Below are 22,508 nucleotides of genomic sequence, written 5' to 3'. Positions count from 1 at the left end.
TCCAAATAAATAAATAAATTTTAATTATTTAGTATAAAATATACATTATAGCATACAAATTTTATTGGGATACATTAATATCACGTCAAATTCAGAATAATCTCTTTCTATCAAAATATTAGAGATTTAAAGACAAGGATATTTGTAGAATTTGAAATTTAACAGTATGGTTCTTCAGTTGCTTCCAACATCCCAATTCCAGATATATTCATCACCATCTTTGTTTTTAAAGCAAAAACCTTAAAAAGCATAAATACAGATAGAGACACGAATATATTCCCACACACATATATATATATATATATAACATATATATATATATATATATAAGGGATGGTCATAATAAAAGAATGCAGTGTTCACAAAATATTCATTTCATATTGGAACTTCATGCATAATTTTAATTGACATAATTTAATTGACATAAATTAAGTGTGACTTCTAATAAACAGGTTCATTATCATTCAAATAATTCTCTCCACTTTTAGAACTTTTGCACAAAATTTTGCACTTTTCTTTTTTCCTTTTTGGCGTTAAACTTGGGGGTATTTTTTATTTATAAAAAAGGAAAGTGCAAATTTCACATTCCATTACAATACTCTATAAATTTTTAATTGACCATTGGATCAAATATGCGCTTCTGACATTGCTAATGAATTTATTATATATCCTCTGGCTAAATTCCCATCCCAGAAAGAAAAAGAAAAAAGAAAAAAGAAAAAAGAAAAAAAAAAGGACAAGACTTATCCATTGAATTGAACTCATTTTTATCAACCCAAGGAGAATAGCTTTGGGATTTAGCAAAAATCTTGGTCCCTCCACCAGCAACTTGTTCCTCTCATTTTTATTTTTTATTTTTATGGTTTCATAAAATAAAAAGAAAGAGAAGAAGAAATATTATTCCCTATCTTTTAAAGTTATTGTCCAATTTTTTAAAAATACATCGTTTTAAGATAATGTATTAAACACATGTACACTTTATTGACTATATTTTAAAATTCCTACTTTTGCCTTTATGTGTCATTCCATTCTGTTCTCCATTACAAAGTTGTATTTTGTTTTGTAACAAAGGGTAGGGTTAGTAAATCTAGCAACAACTAATTAAATGTGGACTATTATGAAAGGAGCATGCATAATTTTTATCACAAATTAAGCAACAAAGATCCATAAAATATTCAATATATATAGAGTATCACCACCATCAATAAAGCAATAAAAATGCTGATGTCTCGATAGTCCAGTGGGTTAGTGCACTCCGGTGGACTTTGAAGTGCCAAACTTCGACTCTCTGCATCTACTAATCTAACTTCTAACCCTTGAAATATTCAGATAACACAATCACCAAAAGGTGCTCTTTTTGGGGGGGATTTGAAGAAACCAGAAGAGTTCCAAAACAGGAAAAAATAAAAGTTTTCCCCCCTAAAAACCATAATATTGTAAGCATTGTTTCTGGAAAGCTTTCTCAGGGTTCTTTCCATCAATTTCTGAGTGGTGAGGGAAGTCATAGGGCATTTCCGAAGCAGAAAGCCATGCTTCACTGAAAACTCTAACAACTTCTTGGTGGACTACTGCATTGCCTTCAGGTGTAAGGTGCAACCCATCGCTGTAAACATTACAACAGAGAAATTTAGAACGTGTAGATATTGGTACATCCAAGTTTGACTCTGGTAAACCAAAAATAGCTATGATGTTGATAAATGATGATAATATTCTGTATCTTCAATGACCAAGCCATTTTTCAACTCAATCAGAACAATGCAGCGGTGGCTAGAAAACTTGTTTCCGAAGAATGCGAATATAATATGGGACAAACTTTAAAGTGAGTCCTTCAACCGATGTATGACAACTACATGCACAATCAACTGAACTCATGCAGCACTGCTGACACTATGGAGCAAGTTAGCAAACTAAAGACTAGTTATTACTGACCTAAGGAACTTTCTTTGCCAATCCTCTGTTTCCTGCATCTTGGACCACAGATTGATGGAAGGAACACCTAGTTCCTTGGCCAACTCTACACACTGTTTGGCGTAAAGTCCTGCAACTTCATTTGTCCTTTCTGGCAGTGTCATTGCTTTTTCACCATATAAAGATCTGACAAATTAGAAGCTTATGATCAGATCATAATTATTTTAGCAGACAAACATCATCAGAGGACTCAACACACCACCAGCTCTTGTATAGCCCAGGTGGTAACAATATGTCAACACCTTATGAACTGCAGTAATTATAGGTTCAAGTCTCTTCTTAAGTAGGTATGGCTCTTATTTATTTTTGTTCGGTAGGCTTTATGTCTTTAACCCATTACTTCCCCCACCCAAATTCAACTGAATTTTGACATTTGAAACAGAATATACCGTGCATAAGCCATACGTCCTTTCTCATCAATTGGTGGTGCAGTTATAAGTACCACTAGCATTGAGGGGGAACATTCCTGCAATCAAAATACTAGAAACAGTGAGAAATATATTAGTAATTGAGAAGAATCATGGAATGTAGTTATCAAAACCTGTGCAAGTGCAGAAAACAAAAATAGAACGCGGAGGTGGAACTGCAGGTCCTAAACCTAAAATCAGAGGCAACTCATGCTATTACAATGTTTAATAGCACATTGAATTCATTATATATGTAGGATGGATGAATTACAAACCTTGATCTTAAAAAATGTCTGGTCTCAAGTTTAACAACACATGTGATAATATTCAAGGAAAAAAAAAAAAAAAAAACTATAACGTCGTAAATCTGTATATACATTACTGTAAACTAATTATTAGCTCATTACTCTATTATAATTATAATTTTATTTTTTAGTACATAAGCAAGAGGCATACCCTTTTTCCCCACCTAAGGCTTGAACCATCGACCTCCCTAAAGGGGAGGTGGAAGTCATAACATCTAGACTATTATGATTGTTGAAATATCTTTATTATTTTTATTAGCTGTTTTTAGCCTTTTATTAGATGTTTTATGTAAGATCCCTATAATCAGGGGATCACGTAGATAAGATTCCTGTAATTATGGGACCCCGTAGATAAGATCCCCATAATCATGGGATCTCATAGATTTTGGCATATTTTCTGTCTTTCTTTGATTTGGTTTCCTTTCTTTGTACCTTATTCTTGTATATAAATATAGATCTTGGCTCTCAGTTTGAGTAGGCCAAAACCCAAAACAACTTCTTTTTGGTATTAGAGCAAAACAAAAACCTTCGCCTCCCCATCTTCCTCCCCCCAACGCCACCACCTTCTCTCTCCCTTTCTCCATTTTCCCTCACCTCCATCTCTTCCCAGCCCTTGTACCGGACCCCTTGGGTAACCCTCTATTTTTGACTCATTTTTTAGGAAAATTCCCTTAGGTTTTTATTTTTTGGTGGAAAGCGCCGATTTTTCCGGCCTTATTTTTTCTCTTTCCTCCCTCTGGCGTGTGGACCAGCCTTAGTTTGGTACTATGAGTGATTCTAGTAGCCAAAATGACACTTTATCTTCGAGCCGTGGCCGCACTGCAGCAATAGCCGATACTATTGGTGGATATACTACTCCACAGATTGTTATCCCTCCTGTTTCAACTCCTCCCAGATCATCTTTTCAGGACTTCAAACAGTTAAAGTCCCAGATTGGTCAGCTTCAGGAGCAGTTCGGAGCCTTATCTACCAGGGCTGGCTATTCTACTCCCACGACTACTATAGCTACAGGTACTCCTTCTGCTTATCATGTTAAAGCGGGAAAACCTACTTGGGTTCTGGATTCCGGAGCCAATGATCACATAATTGGTGAGTTGTCATTATTTTCTACTCCCGTTATCCCTGTTAATCAGGCTGTTAGTCTAGCCGATGGGTCAACCACCATTATTCTTAGCAAAGTAAATGTTCATCTATCCCCTAATATTATTTTGCCATCTGTTCTTTATGTTCATAACTTTGCATTTAATCTTCTATCGGTTAGCAAGCTTGCCAAATCACTAAATTGTGTAGTGATTTTCTTTCCTCATTACTGTGTTTTAAAGGACCTGTGTTCGAAAAGGATTTTTGGCAGGGGATATGAGCACGATGGCCTTTACTACTTTGGAGATCCTCCACCGACACCCCCTCCACTTGCTTCAAGCCTCTGTTCTTCCATTTTCGAGGTCTTATGATTTTTCTTTTCAAACTTTAAGTTTATGGCATGCTCGCCTTAGGCATGTAAACTTTCAGTATTTATGTCTACTTTTCCCTTCATTAAAAATGGCTTGCAAGGATAATAAGTTTAAATGTGAGATTAGTGAGCTTTCTAAACATACTAGAACCAGTTATATTTCTCATATGCATCGTGCACCTAGTATGTTTGATCTCATACATTCTGATGTGTGGGGTCCTTCTCCTGTTACTGCTTTTTCGGGACATTGTTATTATGTCACATTCATTGATGATTATTTTCGTTGCACATGGGTATATTTACTTTAAAAAAAATCTGAGGGTTTTTCCCTTGTTCACTCAATTCCTCCAAATGATCAAAACTCAATATAAAATTGTTGTTAGGAATATTAGGTCTGACAATGGTCGTGAATATGTTTCCAATGAGTTTCGGTCTCAACTTAACCAACAGGCTATTCTTCATCAGCTTACTTGCCCATATACCCCTGAACAAAATGGTGTTGCATAGCGTAAAAACCGCCAACTAATGTCAGTTGTTCGATGTCTTTTAAGTGGTATGAATGTGCCAAAGTCATTTTGGCACATAGCGGTTCTTACAGCTACTTTTCTCATTAATCGTACCCCTAGTAGAGTATTAAATGGTAAGGCCCCTTTATAAGTGCTTCAGCCTGATATTACTCTTTTTTCCATCATGCCTCGGGTGTTTGGATGTACATGTTTTGTTCAGAATCGTAGCCCTTCTCGTACTAAACTTGATGACAAGGCCATTAAATGTATCTTTTTAGGATACTCTTCCATGTCAAAAGGTTACCGGTGTTATGATCCAGTACACAAACACATGTATCACTCTCTTAATGTCACCTTTCATAATCATTCCCCTTTTTATGGTTCTAACACTATCTTGCAGGAAACTTCTAATCTCGATCAAGAGGCTTCTCATCTTACTCATCCTCTTCCTATTTTCCAAGAAGAGCCTTCTCTTGTTGTTTCTTCACCCCCTTTGCAGGTCTATTCACGCCGCCCTCGTGCTCCGCCTCAACTGCCTTCATTCTCCTCAGACTCAGGTTCAGGTACATCTCTCTCTCCTTTACATTGCCCTGACCCTGTTCCTATTCCCCAGTCTCGGTATCCAACTCGAGACCGTAAACCCCCTGCTAGATTTGGATTCGCTTGTAGTACTGATCATCCTATTTCGTAGTACATATCTTATGATGGTCTTTCAAGGTCTTACCGAGCCTTTCTAGGCAAACTTGATTCCATTTCCATTCCTAGAACGTTGTCTGAGGCTTTCCGGAATCCCAATTGGATGTCTGTTATGAAGGTAGAATGGATGCTTTGTAGCATAATGAAACATGGGAGCTTGTATTTCTCCCTTCTGGTAAAAATACTGTTGGTTGCAAATGGGTATTCAGTGTTAAATATCTAGTTGATGGTTCTATTGATTGGTATAAAGCCCGCTTGGTGGCCAAAGGGTTTACTCAGATTCCTGGTAAAGACTTTAATGATACCTTCGCTCCTGTGGCTAAATTGACCTCAGTTAGTTAGCTTGTCTCACTTGCTGCCTCTCACAATTGGCCTCTGCATCAGCTTGATGTGAAGAATACTTTCCTTAACGGTGATCTTCTTGAGACTATTTACATGGATCCTCTACCCGATTTTCGGGCTGAGGGGGAGTATGCTGGAAAGGTCTGTCGATTACGGAAGTCTTTGTATGGATTAAAACAATCTCCCAGAGCTTGGTTCAGCCGCTTTAGTGATGTAATTCTATCCATGGAGTTTGTCAGATGTCATTCTGACCATACATGTTTATCCGCCGTTCCTCCAATGGTCGATGTATCATTCTGCTTGTCTATGTTGATGATATCATCATTACTGGTAATGACATCCCTGGGATTGCTCAAGTAAAGCTTCAATTGGCTAAAGCTTTTGATGTAAAAGACCTTGGGCAGCTCAGATATTTCTTGAGAATTGAGGTTGCTAGATCTAAGCAGGGTATCTCCTTATCGCAAAGGAAGTATGTCTTGGATCTTCTTTAAGACACGGGTATGCTTGAGTGTAAACCTGCTTCCACTCCTATGGATCCTAATTTGAAGATCTCAACTGAGTCTGGAGATCTCCTTTCTGATCCCTCGCAGTATCAGCGCTTGGTAGGAAGATTAATTTATCTTAACAACACACGTCCTGATTTGGCTTTTGCGGTTAGTGTTGTGAGTCAGTTTATGTATGCTCTTCGTACAGCTCATATGGATGCAGTATATCATATTCTTCGATATCTTAAGTCCTGCCCTGGACTTGGATTATTCTATTCTTCTAGCAAACAGGTTGGCTATCCTGTTTCAGTGATGCAGACTATGCTGGGTCCAAGACTAACAGACGTTCCACATTTGGCTTCTGTACTTTCTATAGAGACCATCTTATATTCTGGAAAAGTAAGAAACAACCTGTAGTTTCGAGATCTTCAGCAGAGACTGTGTATCATGCCATGGCTCAGGGTACTTGTGAGATTCTCTGGCTTCGATCTTTCTTCGAGGCGCTAGGGCTAGGTGAAAAACAATCCTCAGACTTGTTTTGTGATAATAAGTCAACCATCATGCTTGTTTCAGATTTTGTTCTTCACGAGAGGACTAAATATATAGAGGTGGACATCCATTTTATCAAAGAGAAGGTTCGTTCGGGAATTATCAAGCTGTGCTTTGTTCATTCCTCTAATCAGTCGGCTGATGTGTTCACCAAATTTTTTGGTCCATCTTTGCTTCATTCCTCGATTACCAAGCTGGCTTGATTGATATCTTCACTCCAGCTTGAGGGGGAGTGTTGAAATATCTTTATTATTTTTATTTTTATTTTTATTAGCTGTTTTTAGCCTTTTATTAGATATTTTATGTAAGATCACTATAATCATGGGATCACGTAGATAAGATCCTTGTAATTATGGGATCACGTAGATAAGATACCCATAATCATGGGATCCCGTAGATTTTGGCATATTTTCTATCTTTCTTTGATTTTGTTTCCTTTCTTTGTACCCTATTCTTGTATATAAATATAGATCTTGGCTCTCAGTTTGAGTAGGCCAAAACCCAAAACAACTTCTTTTATGATTATTTGACTAATTTTACTATGACTCCCGACCTGACTGAATTATAAATAAAAAAAGTCAATAATCCTAGGAGTGAAAGTAAAGTATTAGAGATATGATTACGTTGCCTTTTGTTCCAGAATTGCCAATTTGGAATATTGAAATACTTTAGAACTTTAGAATAATCAGTATTGCATACAGCAAAAGAAGTTCTCTACAAAGATAAGAGCTGCATGACTAATTATTGAAACATTTGATAACAGACTGCTAGAGCAGGGTTGCTGGTGGTGACAATGGCTTGGTCATAGAAGCAGCATATGATAATGTGGCCAGTTTTGGGCATTTAGTAACGTAGTGTTATACTGCTGTTGTGATAGAGGTATTGGGATGTTTGAAGTGATGACAAGCTGGAAGATGTGGTGGTCATGGTGTGGCACTACAAATGGTGATGGTGGAAATTGGGTGGAAACAAGATGCCCAAGATTGCTGCATAGTGATCGTGATCATGAAGCCAGCTTTCTTGAAAGGCTTTAACCACCCTCTGCTTCTTGCTTCCGAAGAGTTCTTCCATGAAAGGAAGCATCCCATAGGCACTTCCTGTGACCATATGTAACCCTCCCATGGAAACAAAATATCTTTTTTTGCTTTCAAAATCTTATAGAAGGGTAATACATTTCCTTTATGACGGACTAACCATAGAACAAAAATGGAATGTTCATGTAAAATTCTATTCATCAACAAGATGATAAGAAACTGATTCACAATGATAGTTCTGAAATTCTTAAGAAAACACTATAAAACAAGGACACTTCTAAGGAGTTAGCGGTCATGTTTAACATGCAATGGAACCATCACTCCTTTGAGCCAGACACATTTTAGACCTGTCCAATATTAAAGAATAATATTTCAATCTCAGAAATATGACAAACAGGTCACCGACAAACCTTAGACGTCAGGATACGACACCCTTCAAACAAAGAGAGTACAATTGGAAAAAACCAAATGATGATTTATATAAAATTTATTAAAAATTTAACCATATTGAAAACAGAAGTATGATACAGTAAGATTTTATCAATGGAGTGGGGCATGAGAAGGAAGATAAACCATCAAATTATATGTGTACTGTATATAAAAATATACATATCTTTGTATGTACATGTGCATGCAATGTATTCGACGTAGGATCATTACAAATTATTGGAATTCATAAGTTAAATTTTAAAGTTATAATTATGAAGTATTACATAAATCATCACCAAAAATAAATAAAGAAGAAAAAAAAAACAAAAAAACAAAAATTGTCATATATGTTATGACCTTTTCTATATATTTCTTTTTTGCCATCGTGTGTATCCTACATCTCTAAGATTTCTTGTATCGGCATATTCATATCATGTCATTAGTGTTCATTCCATGTTTCTATGCTTCACAGAGAACACTACACGAAATATGAAATGGAGGCATTTCACAAGGAGTCTAGCAAGCTGCTTGCAAGCTCTTATCATGGTTCCCCAACCAAGGAAGATAATTTAATAAAAACCAGCCCCCCGCACTTGACTAATAACCTTAGAAACCAATAGACATTCCAGAGCTAAACAATCCAAAAATTATTCAGAAGGACGAAAGGCATGCCTTCACTGCATACATTATTAGGATATTAATCTAACCAAGTTGTTCAGTCAATAAGTTGAAATACTTGGAAAAAAATTTAGCAGATGCAATTCCGAAATTCATGATTCAATTATGGGCCATTTCATGAATTTCTTTGGGTAATCAACATTACTTTTGTGCGCTCATAATGAATGCATAAGACAACAGCAATTTCAGCCACTCGGAATGATGCATGGGCAGGCTGAAACATATATAGCACAGATCAGAAGCCCAATGACGATTGAGGTTTGGCATCTTTAGGAAAAGAGAAGCACACAATTGCTTTATCGGAAATAAAGAACAGGTTGTTAAAGTACTATAACAGCACAACTTAAACCTTCAAATGACGAACAATTTTTTGAAGATTCTCCTTATACATTTCAACAGGCACATGTTGCCGTTCACTGTTCCTCCCTAAAAGGGCTGCATCATTAGCTCCAAAAAAAATTGTGGCAGCAGCAGGAGGTGTTGCAGAGCCCTGCAAAAGAGACCATATGATCAATCATTGCTCAATTAGTTACAAACATTCTTAAAAATTAGGCTCAACAACAGCCTTCTAATGGAGTTGTTCAATCCAGGAAATGCAAAGCAATGAGCTGTATAACCCGTTTTTATGTGTTATTCTTCCATAAAAATCAATATACCAATAATTTGGATCATTCACTCATTCATTGAACCAGATCATGTATAATTATAGTTATATAGTGGCACAATCCAATAGGACCTGGTAGAAAAGTGGCATTGCAAACAAAGAAGTGGCAATGCAGCATTTAGAAGCAGTACTACCATGCGAGGACAACAATGAGGCACTGAGGAAGAGACATTACCTATTGTACTACTAAAATACTCAGGCTGTCAGGCGTGATAGCGTGGTTTGGATGCTGAGACCAGAAACTCTGTAAATAATGTCAAAGGTTAAGTTTGTATCCGGCCCACCCCTCCCAGCAACCTTGAGTAACGGGGACCATACTGGGTAATGACCTTTTTTCAATTAAGAATAGGGGGTTGCCATGTCACTAAACATACGTAACTGGATCAATTGTTTTTGCTCACCATCCAGACCACCCGAATAGCTGAGAATTTCTAAGCAATTGGAAGCCACTTTCGAAGATGAGACCAAAAATTTATGCCACAAAATCATTTAAGCTAGGCCAAGGTGTAGATCTCAGGGGCATGGTCTTTCTATGTCGAAATGTAGACCTCAAAGAGATGCCACTTTGACAAGTCTTAATCTTCAGTCACTAAACCAAATAATCCTATGATCCCGGTGATCTATGGCTTGACCACAAGGTGACTACTTTAACAATAAAACTCCTACATTGCAGAGCATTCGCACACAATTCTATGTTTGTGTAATCACCCGTAACACTTTTGCCTTTCTTAAGAGTGTAAACAAATCTATCCCTTCAACACCCACTACCAAATCATGCACATAAATTTCTGCACAACATTCACTTTAACAATAAAACTAAAATTGTTCATCAATTATAAAATAAAACCCATTTTTTTAACATGAATTCATGAACACAAACATGAATTGAGGAATGACAAAATCACAATAAAAACATGAAAAAAGGGAAAATCCATCCGATCTAATTATACATTCCATTATATCTATAGAATGCGTTTTACCAGAGGGAAAAGATGATGCAACAAGAAGAGGGCCCATTGTGTGTTGTATCCACCATACCCACGAACCAGAACATCTGCCTGCAAATCATCACACACACAATCATCAAACACACACTGATTACTGATAAAAGGCATGAAATTTGATTTGTAGAATAAAATGCATAAAAAAAGTAACCTTGCGAGAGTAGGTATCGGCAAGAGCTGAACCCCATCCACCTGATCTGAAGGATTGCTCCGTGATTGAGTCCCCAAATAATACTATTTGAGGCCTCATTCTCTCTCTACTTACACTGTAGATGTGGAGAGAGAGAGAGAGTGATGAACCTACCGAGGCAGTGAATGCACCAATGAATGAATGTATATCTCGAGTTACTAATGGAAGTTACTGCCCAAACCGGCGTCGTTTTCATTAGGACACCAGGGTTGATTAGTATTCATACAATTTCCCTTGGTCGAGTAAAGTGCAAAATACTCCTCTGCACTTTATCTAAATTTGCAGATAACTCCTCAAGCTATTATTTTTTTATATTATATGCACATTAAACTATCATGATTTTTGCATTAGACCCATTGAGAATGAAACAGTAAAAGATCATATGGAACACCGGTATGCTTGGTTTGTAAATTTGCAAACAGTTCTCAAGAATTTAGAAAACAAAAAACTGTTTTCAAACTGAGCAAAGTTTTTGTACAAGTTTCTGATTTTCAGTTATCTATTTGCAGAATTACAAACTAAGTAAATCCAAATATCTCGAAACTTTAATAAATGACCAAAATGATCTTGATTTCCAAAACAACCCTGTTCCATAGAATTGGAGGAAAACCCGAAATTTTGCCATTATAAACCATGTTTTTCAAATCAATTTCACCCACCTTATTCTTCAATTTGTATCGCCATTGATGAAACACCACTCCAGTTGGTTTAACTCACCAATTTTCACATCCATTATTTCTCTAGCTCACTGTATCACTTCTTCCCAGTTGTTAGGGTTTTTTTTTTTTTTTTTTGGCTTCTATCATGAGGTTTCTTTAAGAGCACTATCACCAATGCTCATTTTTGCAATAAGGTTTTCTCAAGACAAGTAAATCAAACCAAGTCAACATCTAAGTAGTTATTGTTTCACATTTCTACTAAAATGACTTCATTGGCAGATGCCCCACTGGGCCTTTGGTAGGTTCGTCTGTGTGTGTGTAAAATAATTATCCTACACGGACCATTGTTGCCCCCATTGGGCCCTTGGTAGGTCCGTCTCTGTGCGTGTGTGTGAAACCCTTCTAGAGAATCATCCTACACGAACCGCTCCTCTTATTAATTCCTTTATAGCTATAGCATGAGCCCTCTTTGTTGGAATTTTTATTTTTATTTATTTTTATTTTTTTGTGGGTTATCTGTTGTGATACTTCTTGTTTCCTTAATGCTCTAGTGAACTTGTGTAGCCATTCCAAGGAATTGGAGTGTTATGTACTGTGTTTTGGGAACAAAAAACCTTATGTGTACTATATTTAGATTATTAAAAGAAAAATGTGTCAATGTAGTTTAAATATGGTTGTTGTAGTGCATTGAAGATGAAATTTGTGATGTCATTTGTTGTGTTGAGTGTCATAAGATGTAGCGAAATGGGATGTAAACTTGTCGTTGATCAAAATGGTCGTAGAAATGGTTTGTTGCAGTGAAATGAGATGTAAAAATAATAATAATAATAATTTCAAGCTCTTCAAGTGTAAAGACTTCAATCACTTCAAACAAGAGTTCATTACAAGTTATGAAACTTGCATACACAAACTCTTCAAACATGAGTTCATGATAAAATTACTATGACGCCAAGAACACAACTTCAATGACCAAGATGACTTCAGCGTCAAAAAATGAATTCAAAAACACTTCATTCACTTCTAAGTACTAACATGACTTTTATCAACATCAATGACCACTAACATCATCACCAACAAGCTAATTCACCATCCATTAGTGACCTGCAAATCAAATTATCCTACATCATTCTTGTACATTACTTACTTTTTTAGTTTAGCTTTATTTTCTGCACTTAGTATAATTTTAAAATTTTTTTTTTTTCAATCTCGTACCAAAGTTATGTAAATGAAATATTTGGTTTGCAAATCTGTTTTTGTTTTCAACCATACATTCCTGTTGCTCTAAATTTCTCGAGTCAAGACATAGAATCTGAAGAAGATAATTATTCCTTCTCTTGCACAATCGTCTGATCATCTTGACCTTGCTCGTCAAAAAAATAAAGAATAACTAATATCAATTAATTAAAGCAAGGGCCCCACTATGTTGCAGAGTGGTTTGCATACCTAAAATTCATTCCCACTCCCAAAAGTGATTCATGCTTCAACCAACATTGACGGGGAACATAAACTTTAACAAATCATTGCGTATCTTCATAAGCTAAAACCCGTAAGACATTTTTTCCAAAGAAATGATTTGGCTCTATTACACGTTTTTTTAATCATACAAAACCAGTTCTAATTGAACATAGATGCAGAATGTATCCACATCCATTTTTTTTTTTTTTTTGACATTTAAATTATTTACCCAAAAAGAAATTTTATCCACATACAAAGTAACTACTGTTTTATCTATATATTGTGGAAATAACTCAGAGTAATAAGAAATATCTCTAAATGGAGACACTTCATGCAATATTTCTTTAGGGTTCTTTTTAGGAGATGGTTCCCTGAGTGGCCATCAATCTCTATCACTACCAAACATGTCATTGATGTAAGGGGAGCATGAACAAACTTACAGAATGGAATAGCAAATGTGGTGTTGATAGTAGTGACAGTGGAGGCTATAGTATGCATTCCACTAACTTGTGTAGTCACCAAATGAGTTGTAGGCCACCACTTTCATGACAGTGTAAATGATCTTTTCCCTCTGTTTCCAGCCATATGAACTGTGGCATCTTTCTGCATTCCGAGTTCACATTGGCATTGAAGAAGGAATCAATGGAGTGAAAAAGGAGAATGGTGTTAAGAACTAGAAAAGGCCATAACGAACACATGTCAAGCTAAAAAAAAGACATGATGCTAGACATCTAATTGTCTGAAAAACTAAGCTGTTAAGGAATGGGTCCGAAAATGTATATCAAGCTCTCGAACACAGCAATGCCCTCCCTCACGTGCAACCCTATCTTACCCTCAACAAGCGAGGGCTGATATAACTGTACTAAGGCTAATTGTTCATCAGGTTCACAAAGTTCATAATGCCTAATCTCATGATCATGATTCATGACAACATTCACAATAACAAGAAATTAAATATCATAGTTGAAGCACAATTAAAAGAATCTAAAATACCTAATTAAATATCATAGTAATGGGTCACAACTCGTTGCACTATGATGAAACAATCTCTCTATTGTTTCTTTTGCAGTTAATCCCAAACCTAGAGTAAGGAAAGGGACGTATTTGGTAGATTGACAACAATTTTTTTCATTTAAACTACATAAATCTTGGATTTCAACCTTATGCGTATGTGTAAATAGTTTTAGGAGCAAAAGGGATTTCTTGATGCTCACAAGTAGATTTCATTTCTTTTTGTTTTTCTTTGTGGACTCCACTAGTCCATACCTTTCCCACTCACGTTCATAATCTCAGCATTATTATGCAACTTGGTTCTCCATTCCCTTTTAGTCTATCACTCTGTCTACCCTGCCTTAATTATCCTATCCCAACCAAATGAAATTGAAATTCGCAGTCATTCTTAATGAAGCTTAAACAAATCTCATTTATCCTTCTTAATTTTCCTTCTGACAATTCGAAAAGAAAAAAAAAATGCTCTGATTTTGTTTTTTCTTCTTTTTTCAGAGATGGACCTCTAAGGCTCAAATAAGGCTTTGTTGAATACCAAGGTCTAGTCTAGTGGTATCTCCTTCGACATGAGACATGAGTTCCATGAAAAAATCGGTTGCTCATTTTAGTAACTTATTTTTGATGATGCATAAAGTAGGCCTAGATAAGAGCATCTTATTTCTTCCTTTGCTTATCTGCCTATAAGTGCGTTTTATGATCCAAAAATTAGTTCTTGATTTCAGAATTCAAATTATAATATAGAGAAAACTGTACTGGTTTCTAGTTCAGCAATGACTCATAGGCAGGTAAACTGAAAACCTAAGCCAGTTCTTAACAAACACACACTCACACAGTTACTTGCATAATAGAACTATGCAGTGTAATCCAATTACTTTTAGCATTTTATTTACAGGCGGCTTAGTAAATGCTAAACACATATCAAGAGCCAGTTAAATAAATCTCGTCATTTATGCCCCCTATTCTTAGTTCTTCCACATAAATTTATCATAAAGGTAGAAACTTCTAGCAGAATTTATGCAAAGGGCTAAAAGTTTTCTTGTATCAAAGGGTAAAAAGTTTCTTTCATTATCACAAAATTTAACCTCTACACAGCACATTATGGCGATAAAAGAAAAGTAACACAGATAAAACTTGTACCTTTGACAAGTTAAGAGTCTTTAAAAGAAACACTAGCACCTACAAGACAATAATAAGTTATATGATACATGACCTCTCGAGCACCTTGACAATTACACTCACCGGAGTAACGGAGTTGAACATTAATTTAGCTTGAAGAAGAACCACAACTTCTTTGGCCAAAGATGAATGTTCCGAAGAATGGGAGCTTGCTTTATTTCAAGTGCTTTCCAGTCAATGTAGGGCTCCTCTCCACCCTTAGCTCATTCACACGGGGGCTGTATTCCTTCCGTGACACCATTTGGCTATCAGCAGGCTTCATATGCTTTATTGAACCTTGGGTCGAACTTGTTACTCTTGGACTGTGTACATGGCGGATCTCACCACGAAATGTGATAATTTCGTCAAGAAGCTCCCCATTATCAATGTGGGTGGTTCTTGCCTGAGGATCTTGATCCTGCACATATATATAGAACATAGATGATTTTACTAGCTTCAGAAGAATAGCAGAGTTGGCGTATAGATCAGATAATGATTTAAGTCCATTATCATAGTTTCCACTTTCAAATTGTGTACAAATGTCAAAAATAGAATCTGAAATCATACATAGATGATTTTAGTAGCTTCAGAAGATTAGCTAGAATTAGTCTATAAATTAAAATATGATTTAAGTCCATTACGATAGTTTCCGCTCTCAAATTTCGTACCAAATTACAAAAGAATCTGAATTCCGCAGTATATGCCAGACTGATCTTTACTATATATCCTGAATCTGATATGAATTCAATTATTCTGACCTGCTAACATCTTCTGTATCCAAATTCCTACAACTCTTGGATTTGATTCAGAGTCAGACATCTAAAACTTTTCCAAACTTTTAACCGTTGATAGGCCTAGCTGAAATAAAGAAAGGGTCATGGAACTCACTGCGAAGGACATATTGTAGGTTACAGCAGAGGCTTCTTCATATTCTGAAGCATCCAAGTCTTGAAGATGTGCACTTCTGAAAAACTTAGGAAGTAAATACTGCCGTGCGGGAACAAGAAGCATGATCAGTAGTGGGAAAAGAACACCAGCTCTCGGGATCCATGTTATGCCAAAACACCCAAGCAAATAAGTTGTCTGAAACAAGGTGAAGATGACGATTGTTTTGAAAGGTACAGTCTCAATGAAGGTTGCATGATACGCATTCAATACCCTGTCAAGTTTAATAATATGGATTAGAGTTCTGTACTCCTAGAATCCAAGATGAATACCGAGGGTAAGTAGCTAAAATCATCACCCCTGGCCACGAATATGAACACGAACTTACTTGTATCTTCGACTTGGAGCAGTAAAAAGCAACAATATTCTCTCCCAAAATTGATTTCCAGGCAAGCTTTCAATGGCCATGAAAGCAAAGTAGCCCCAAAGAACTGAAGTAGGAATTTTCTTTAGAAGGGGCATTGCAGCCACACAACCACCAACCATCAGTGCCTGAAGCAGATTGCTGAGGCGTTGTTCTTCGACTTCGACAGGTAAAAGATCATCGATATCCTTGTCCATGTCAAAAACAGTTTCATCAACTGGGGCATCAATGTAGCCAGTGCTCGAGGCCAGTTGGATTGTGGATTCCTTCAGCTCTTTCAATCCCTTTTCAAAGCAGAAAGTTAAAGCATGGGAGGAAAACATAATTCATAGTTTCAAACCATTCAAAGATCATAATAGGATTATTTACCAAAGCAGGTGGGATTTGATAGACAAATGGAGTCTGCATTTCATTATATGCTTCTTGCATGCTCCGGTACAACTGAGCCAGGTTTGAATTTTTTTTCATACTTGTTTGAGCTGTTGATACAAGCTTGTTTCGTAGAATCTGTTTCAAGTAGGAAAAAAAAAATAAAAAAAATAGCTATTAATAAGAAACAAAGGTTCTCTCATCTAATAGAATGAAGAGACACTCTAACCGGAAAGGAATCTTAAAGCAGCATAGGAATAGGTAGGTAGGTGCTACTGTATTGGAGAAAAAAGGGCAGCTGGAAAACAAGCAGGACAACCATGGATATTGGGAAAATCTTCTCACAAAAAGTTGTCTTGACAAGATTGCTCTCACTGTTCAGTCTGTAACCACACAATGAACGGTCCAGAAGTATCACACTTGTATAATTGTTAGGATGAGTGATTACTGCATCATACATGCCTGCACCCACACACACACACATATATGTATATGGAGTCACCCAGCATGCAAATCATTGGGTCATGGTCCCGCTTTGTGTGCATTGAGTGTAGCATGAAGCGGGTAAGACATCTTCCTATCGAAATTTGGGTGTTTGTGGGACAGTAAAGCTAAAAAGATAACACTGCAAGAAAAAAGTACTATAGTTCAAAATTTTGAACTTGCAATCTATGGACGAGAGGATTCTGTCAATCACACAGATATGAGATATAAGTAACTTTCGGTACCTTGAACAATTAGATATTACCTGATGTTTCAGGCTGGCTAAGCTTTTTGTATGCATTGGAGATTGTGGAATAACCCCATTGGAAGGAGGAATGCCAATGAGACCGCATAGTATGACCTGGTCGAAAAACAATATTTGAAGGAATAAGAAAAAGCCATACTAGCTATGATCAAATACAAAAACCCTGGTTCGATAATTGGTGTGACTGTTTCAACTGAAATATAAGGATTAAAAAATATATTGAAGTTCCAGGATAATAACTCACCAAGAAGCCCAAAAGAAAAAGGTCGTAATGATATGAAGCTGGTTTCTTCAGATTGAACTCCTTTTGTTGTGCAAGTTGAGATGCAACACTGTGATCAAAGTAGTAAAGTACTGCAATCATAGTTGCAGGAATAAATGCTCCAAAGATATATAGAGGAGGAACATTCAACATATCCTGTTCAAATATTCAACCATTAGTTTCAAGCAAAATTAGGAAACAATAGAGCTTAAAAGGGCGGGAAAAAAATCATTTTTTGAACTGGCCGGTGTAGTGAAAAGAATAATATGCACTACAGGAAGGAAAGTAAAGCATAGGAATCACATTGATGACCGTCCAATTTGAATATGCACGACGAGACCAGGGATTTGGACTGAAAAGCCGCCTAGGTATCCCTCTTGGGACATCGTTAACTGGTATGTAAGATGCAGCTGTCCACACAAGCACCATTAGTGGGACGCCATAATCTGCAATAAATCCCCGTAGCCAACCTTGAAAGCAAATCTTAGAATCAGAAAACTAAAAGATAAATTCAATTAGATCTTATGTCACCAAAGAAAAATATATTCTTCTGATTTTGACTTTGATTTCAATAAACTAAATACTTGTTTGCTACAAATAAAAATGATTGAAATTAGTGCACTACTTGATTGAATTTTGAGTAAAGGAAAAGAAAGCATGGAGCTGAAATAATTCACTCAGAACACGTGTTAAAGGATTATGAAATTTTAGTTAGTATTTTTACAAAATGCAGAAAAATGTTAGTAATCCTAACAACATGAAACCAATTGAGGACAGAGGAGGTAGCCAAACTATAAGCTCGAAATTGCTAAGAGTAACCAATAGATATTTAAATTAGAAATCCAAGTCCATAACATGCAAGGAATGAATTTAGTCAAAGCAATAAAGCATACCTGTCCCATAACACCAGGATCTAGCTTTACGGCTCCTCAATGCAGTAAGCAAAAGGCCAAAGGACAGAACCAATGCAAACATCCCATTTCCAAAGCGCCAAGAAGGAAGAAGTGCAGTCTGATTAGTGTTTTCTCTCTCGGGAATGCCAAACTCCTCTACAACTCCCTAAGGAATGGAATTCATGAGATGAAAATACAATGAAGAACATATATTAGTATGTTGTGCAAAGGGTATTCAATTAAAACTCATCAGCTGAAAGATTATATACCATACTCACCCGAATAGCCTGCTGCATAAAGAGCATTGCAATTAGAAGACCAAAGAGTTCACCAGCCAGACGCGTAAACCTATTGATTATAGAGGATGCACCCAATATGGCCAGCAGGAATAGCAAAAGGGAAGTCCAAACACAAACCCTGAATACAACAATGTTACAGAAAAAACAAATAAATAGAACTAAGAATTATCACAAAATATCAATGCATGTGTTCTCAAATTCTATTAGTTTCCAGGAGGTACCATCCTGTCCATGCTAAGAACAGTTTCTCCCCCAAATCCTTTCGGTCCTTCGCAAAGTTGAACATGAAAGTGTACATCAACACAGTTGGCTCTGCAACTCCAAGTATAAGCAGTGGCTGTCCTCCAACAATCGAGTGTATGACACCACAAATGGCGGTTGATGCAAGAGTTTGCACTGCAGTTAAACTTCCATCTGTGACATTTACAGTTACAGAGCTTGTCTTAGCAAATCTATAGTTGCAAAAAGTAACAACAAGAGGACACTTGCATTTAATTGTCCCCTTACTAGTTTCTCTTTCGAGTTGCTCCCCAAACGATATAACTGGAATTGCTGAAGCAAAGAAAATGTAAGTCGTAGGAGCCAGTATCCTGTGGAACAAAAGTTTACGATAAAAACTTCAATATGGCATCCAAATAAGTACCACATCCAAAAAATACTAAATTTTTCTTTATATGATATTATATACAAAGAAAAATTGCTCTTTATTTTGAGAAGGCCAAATACAATATCATTATATCTTTGTAACTACACAAAATTATCATATATGCTACTGTATTCAAGGTCTAGGAGAGTGACAAACCTCAATCCGGCACGGACTCCACCAGCCCAATCTTGCTTGTAACACAAAAGTCTTCCTCTGAGATCATTCTTGATTCCACGAAGGGGAACAAATGTTTCTTCCATGATAACCCAAGAGTTTGGTGGAAAAGGATAAATGAGATTTTTTTATTTTTTTTTAATTTTTAGTTTAATTTGACAAACAAGTGATCAGGATGAGATGAGATACGGGTTAGACTAAACTGGATGCAGATTTTAAGCAACTCGAGAGGCCGGTAATATGATAACTATATTAGCATAAGCAAAAGTGTGTGGAAATATGGCAGAAAGACAAGGGATACTTGATCATCAATGGAAATTAAAGGAAAAGGCTTATAAATTTTGTCTAATTGACCCCTAATGAAGGGTTTATGAACAAAAATGTATACTGTTTGGGAATTTTTACATTTCAATGATTTTGTAAATTAATAAACTTGAGTATAATGCTACATATAACTAAAGAATCAATTAGTAATAAATATATATTAAAAAAAAAGATGGAGTTTTCAAGCTAATTCAGACCCTGCAAACTTCTATTTATTTGATTTCCATATGGAATGAAAATCAGCCATACCTAGGGAATGGAAGTCCTTGTTAATTGGGACCATCAAGATTAATAAAATAGAAAGACACTTAAAATCAAATAAATAGAAGACACTCCACCTAAAAAAGAACACATCAGCTCTAACTTACATGCTAATTATTGAGAAAATTCAAACTTAAACTTTAAAAATTTTAGATAGCAAAAACTGAAAATTTAACCAAAACCCATTATTTTAAACTGAATTTAAGATGGTTTAGAACACATTCAAGCAAATGAAATCACTATAATTCAATTAAAACCTTACATTCTAAAGAAGATGGGCACAGATGTCTATATAGGACCACAAGTACAACTTTCACAGATTTGAAACAGAAAAATTAGGGAGAGCCCATATTGAAAAATAAATATTAGAAGAGATTTAGAACAATTTAGAGCAAATGGGTATCAATAAAACTTTGTAGAACTGAACAAATACAGACCTATTTCAAGATTACATCATACATTGAAGACCCTTTTCATGGAAACGCTGATTGACAACCCACAAAGAAGAAGAGAGTGATCTATGAACAGATATGTGAGCTAATATAGCACAGAAAATTAAGAATGCACAAAAAGCAGAGAAATTTGGATGTACGCAGTAGAATATATGTGTCTACAAATGCGAAAAGCAAGATAATCATATATGTATGCGTGTGTGTATATTTTTATAGAGAAAGAGAGAGAGAGTCCCCAGGAAGACGAACTTTGCAGTGGAGGGCTTTCGCGTGATAGTGTATGGTGAGTAAGCACAAGCAGCTCTTTATGTCGTTGAAAACTAACCAACTGCTGTTTGTGATTCTGTTCCACCACTTAATAATCTCTTTTATTTCAAACATTTTCGTTTAAATATGTCTGGTAATGTTTTAACTCTCTAATTTTATTTCATAAGATAATTTAATTTTTCTTTTATAAAGTCTTACTATTGTGGAGCATCAAATATAAGAACATTATGTGTGAAAAATATTTATACAATGTTTCATCAAACACTTCATTAAGATGCATATATATTGTTCATTTTGCATGGTATTTATAATTTTTGGCACTGTTATGACATGAGGCACTCATATATATTAGCGTCAACAAACTCTCCCCTAAGCGATATGAAACGTCACAATTACCCTCTCTTGGGATCCAGCGTCCTCACTTGCCTGACTCTTATGGACTTGTATATGCTCTATCATTTCCAGCTAGAGATTGACTTGATACTATTTATCACGAGTTGCCTCGTTGTGTAGGTAATGTCTTCTTTGCACAATTTATATGCTCACGATTTTCAAAATACGTCTATCCCTAACCGCAAATAGGGAGCTTGCACAATCTCGTGAGGGTCAGACCAACGAAAACAATGTGTTCCAAGATCGTTTAGGGGATTAATTGTTCGCACTTAAATCTGTGAATACTTTCTAAATATGTACGCATATTTTGGAAATGGTAAGCATGCAAGCATGATTGTTACTAAACTAAATGGACCCTAATACTATGCTAAATGCTAGGAAGAGATATAACCCATTGAAAAATAAAAATATTCAGTAAAACACTGCTATGAGAAGATTATTTATCATATTTGTCTGCATACATTTGAACGTGCGTGTAATACTTTGTAACCGTTAGGTTTGACCAGAGAGAAGTATTTGGAGCAGAGAATGAGTTTGAGAGTGAGTGAGAGAGTTGAAACTGCAAGGAACCTTGATGCTTTTGATTAATTAGTTCTTCGTGAGTAGAATTGTCTTCTTAATTCTTATATTCCTTTGACTATTTGAAAATCTGATTCTGTGAGATAAAATTTTCTTTTATTTTATATTGACTATTCAAATTGTTCCCAACTTTTTTAGAGAGGCTCTTGCGCCACATCTACCAGGCAATTATCTATAAAAAAACTTTTAAAAATGGCCCGAAAGATATTCGATCAGGCTATTTCCTTAACATTTTGAGTATGGTTACTAACTTTTAAGGGTCGGCCAAATATTCTTAATCATTGACTAAATGTGTGCACGCATCTGTAAGTGCGCTAATATTCTTTTCTCGAGATTAGTCTTATTCGAGAAATTTGTGAAAAAAGTTTCAATATTAAACTAGATATAATCACATTGCATTGTGCGTGTGCTAATATTCTTTTCTATTTTCAAGCCTGGCAACATTCTTTAAATTAACTTATAGAAAAACATAAGACTTTCCGAATGGAAAGCTGCAAATCTTAAGTGGGATATGCTATTTCCACTTTAGAATACAATAATCTATAATT

The 22,508-nt window shown here is 35.9% G+C and overlaps 2 protein-coding genes across 3 annotated transcripts; both read right to left on the bottom strand.

The window, feature by feature from the left end:
- Positions 1-1,149: 1,149 nt before the first annotated feature.
- LOC132304303 (GDSL esterase/lipase At5g62930) lies at positions 1,150-10,845 on the bottom strand. Its single transcript, XM_059801908.1, has 6 exons — positions 10,669-10,845; positions 10,494-10,571; positions 9,199-9,339; positions 2,358-2,434; positions 1,930-2,094; positions 1,150-1,603 (listed from the first exon to the last, which is right to left on the bottom strand). Exons 1-6 carry the CDS (start codon positions 10,765-10,767, stop codon positions 1,420-1,422), a joined length of 744 nt encoding a protein of 247 aa, XP_059657891.1. The 5' UTR covers positions 10,768-10,845; the 3' UTR covers positions 1,150-1,419.
- A 4,059-nt stretch (positions 10,846-14,904) lies between these two features.
- LOC132304302 (probable boron transporter 2) lies at positions 14,905-20,981 on the bottom strand. 2 transcript variants are annotated; one of them, XM_059801907.1, is made up of 12 exons: positions 19,667-20,981; positions 19,372-19,454; positions 19,086-19,278; positions 18,844-18,982; positions 18,566-18,731; positions 17,976-18,142; positions 17,655-17,828; positions 17,411-17,506; positions 16,663-16,800; positions 16,258-16,577; positions 15,873-16,143; positions 14,905-15,402 (listed from the first exon to the last, which is right to left on the bottom strand). In XM_059801907.1, the coding sequence occupies exons 1-12, from the start codon at positions 19,768-19,770 to the stop codon at positions 15,160-15,162; spliced, it is 2,094 nt and encodes a 697-aa protein (XP_059657890.1). In that variant the 5' UTR covers positions 19,771-20,981; the 3' UTR covers positions 14,905-15,159. The 2 variants fall into 2 exon arrangements, with proteins under 2 accessions (XP_059657890.1, XP_059657889.1); XM_059801906.1 differs by having other exon boundaries at positions 19,086-19,454.
- Positions 20,982-22,508: the final 1,527 nt, after the last annotated feature.

The sequence above is a fragment of the Cornus florida genome, unplaced genomic scaffold (genome assembly GCF_030987335.1).
Source record: "Cornus florida cultivar Cherokee Brave unplaced genomic scaffold, ASM3098733v1 CherokeeBrave_3.0.0_Hap2_Chr04, whole genome shotgun sequence".
Classification (NCBI taxonomy): Eukaryota; Viridiplantae; Streptophyta; class Magnoliopsida; order Cornales; family Cornaceae; genus Cornus; species Cornus florida.
The sequence above is the reverse complement of the archived record's forward strand: the minus strand, read 5'-3'. Positions and strand labels throughout refer to the sequence as shown.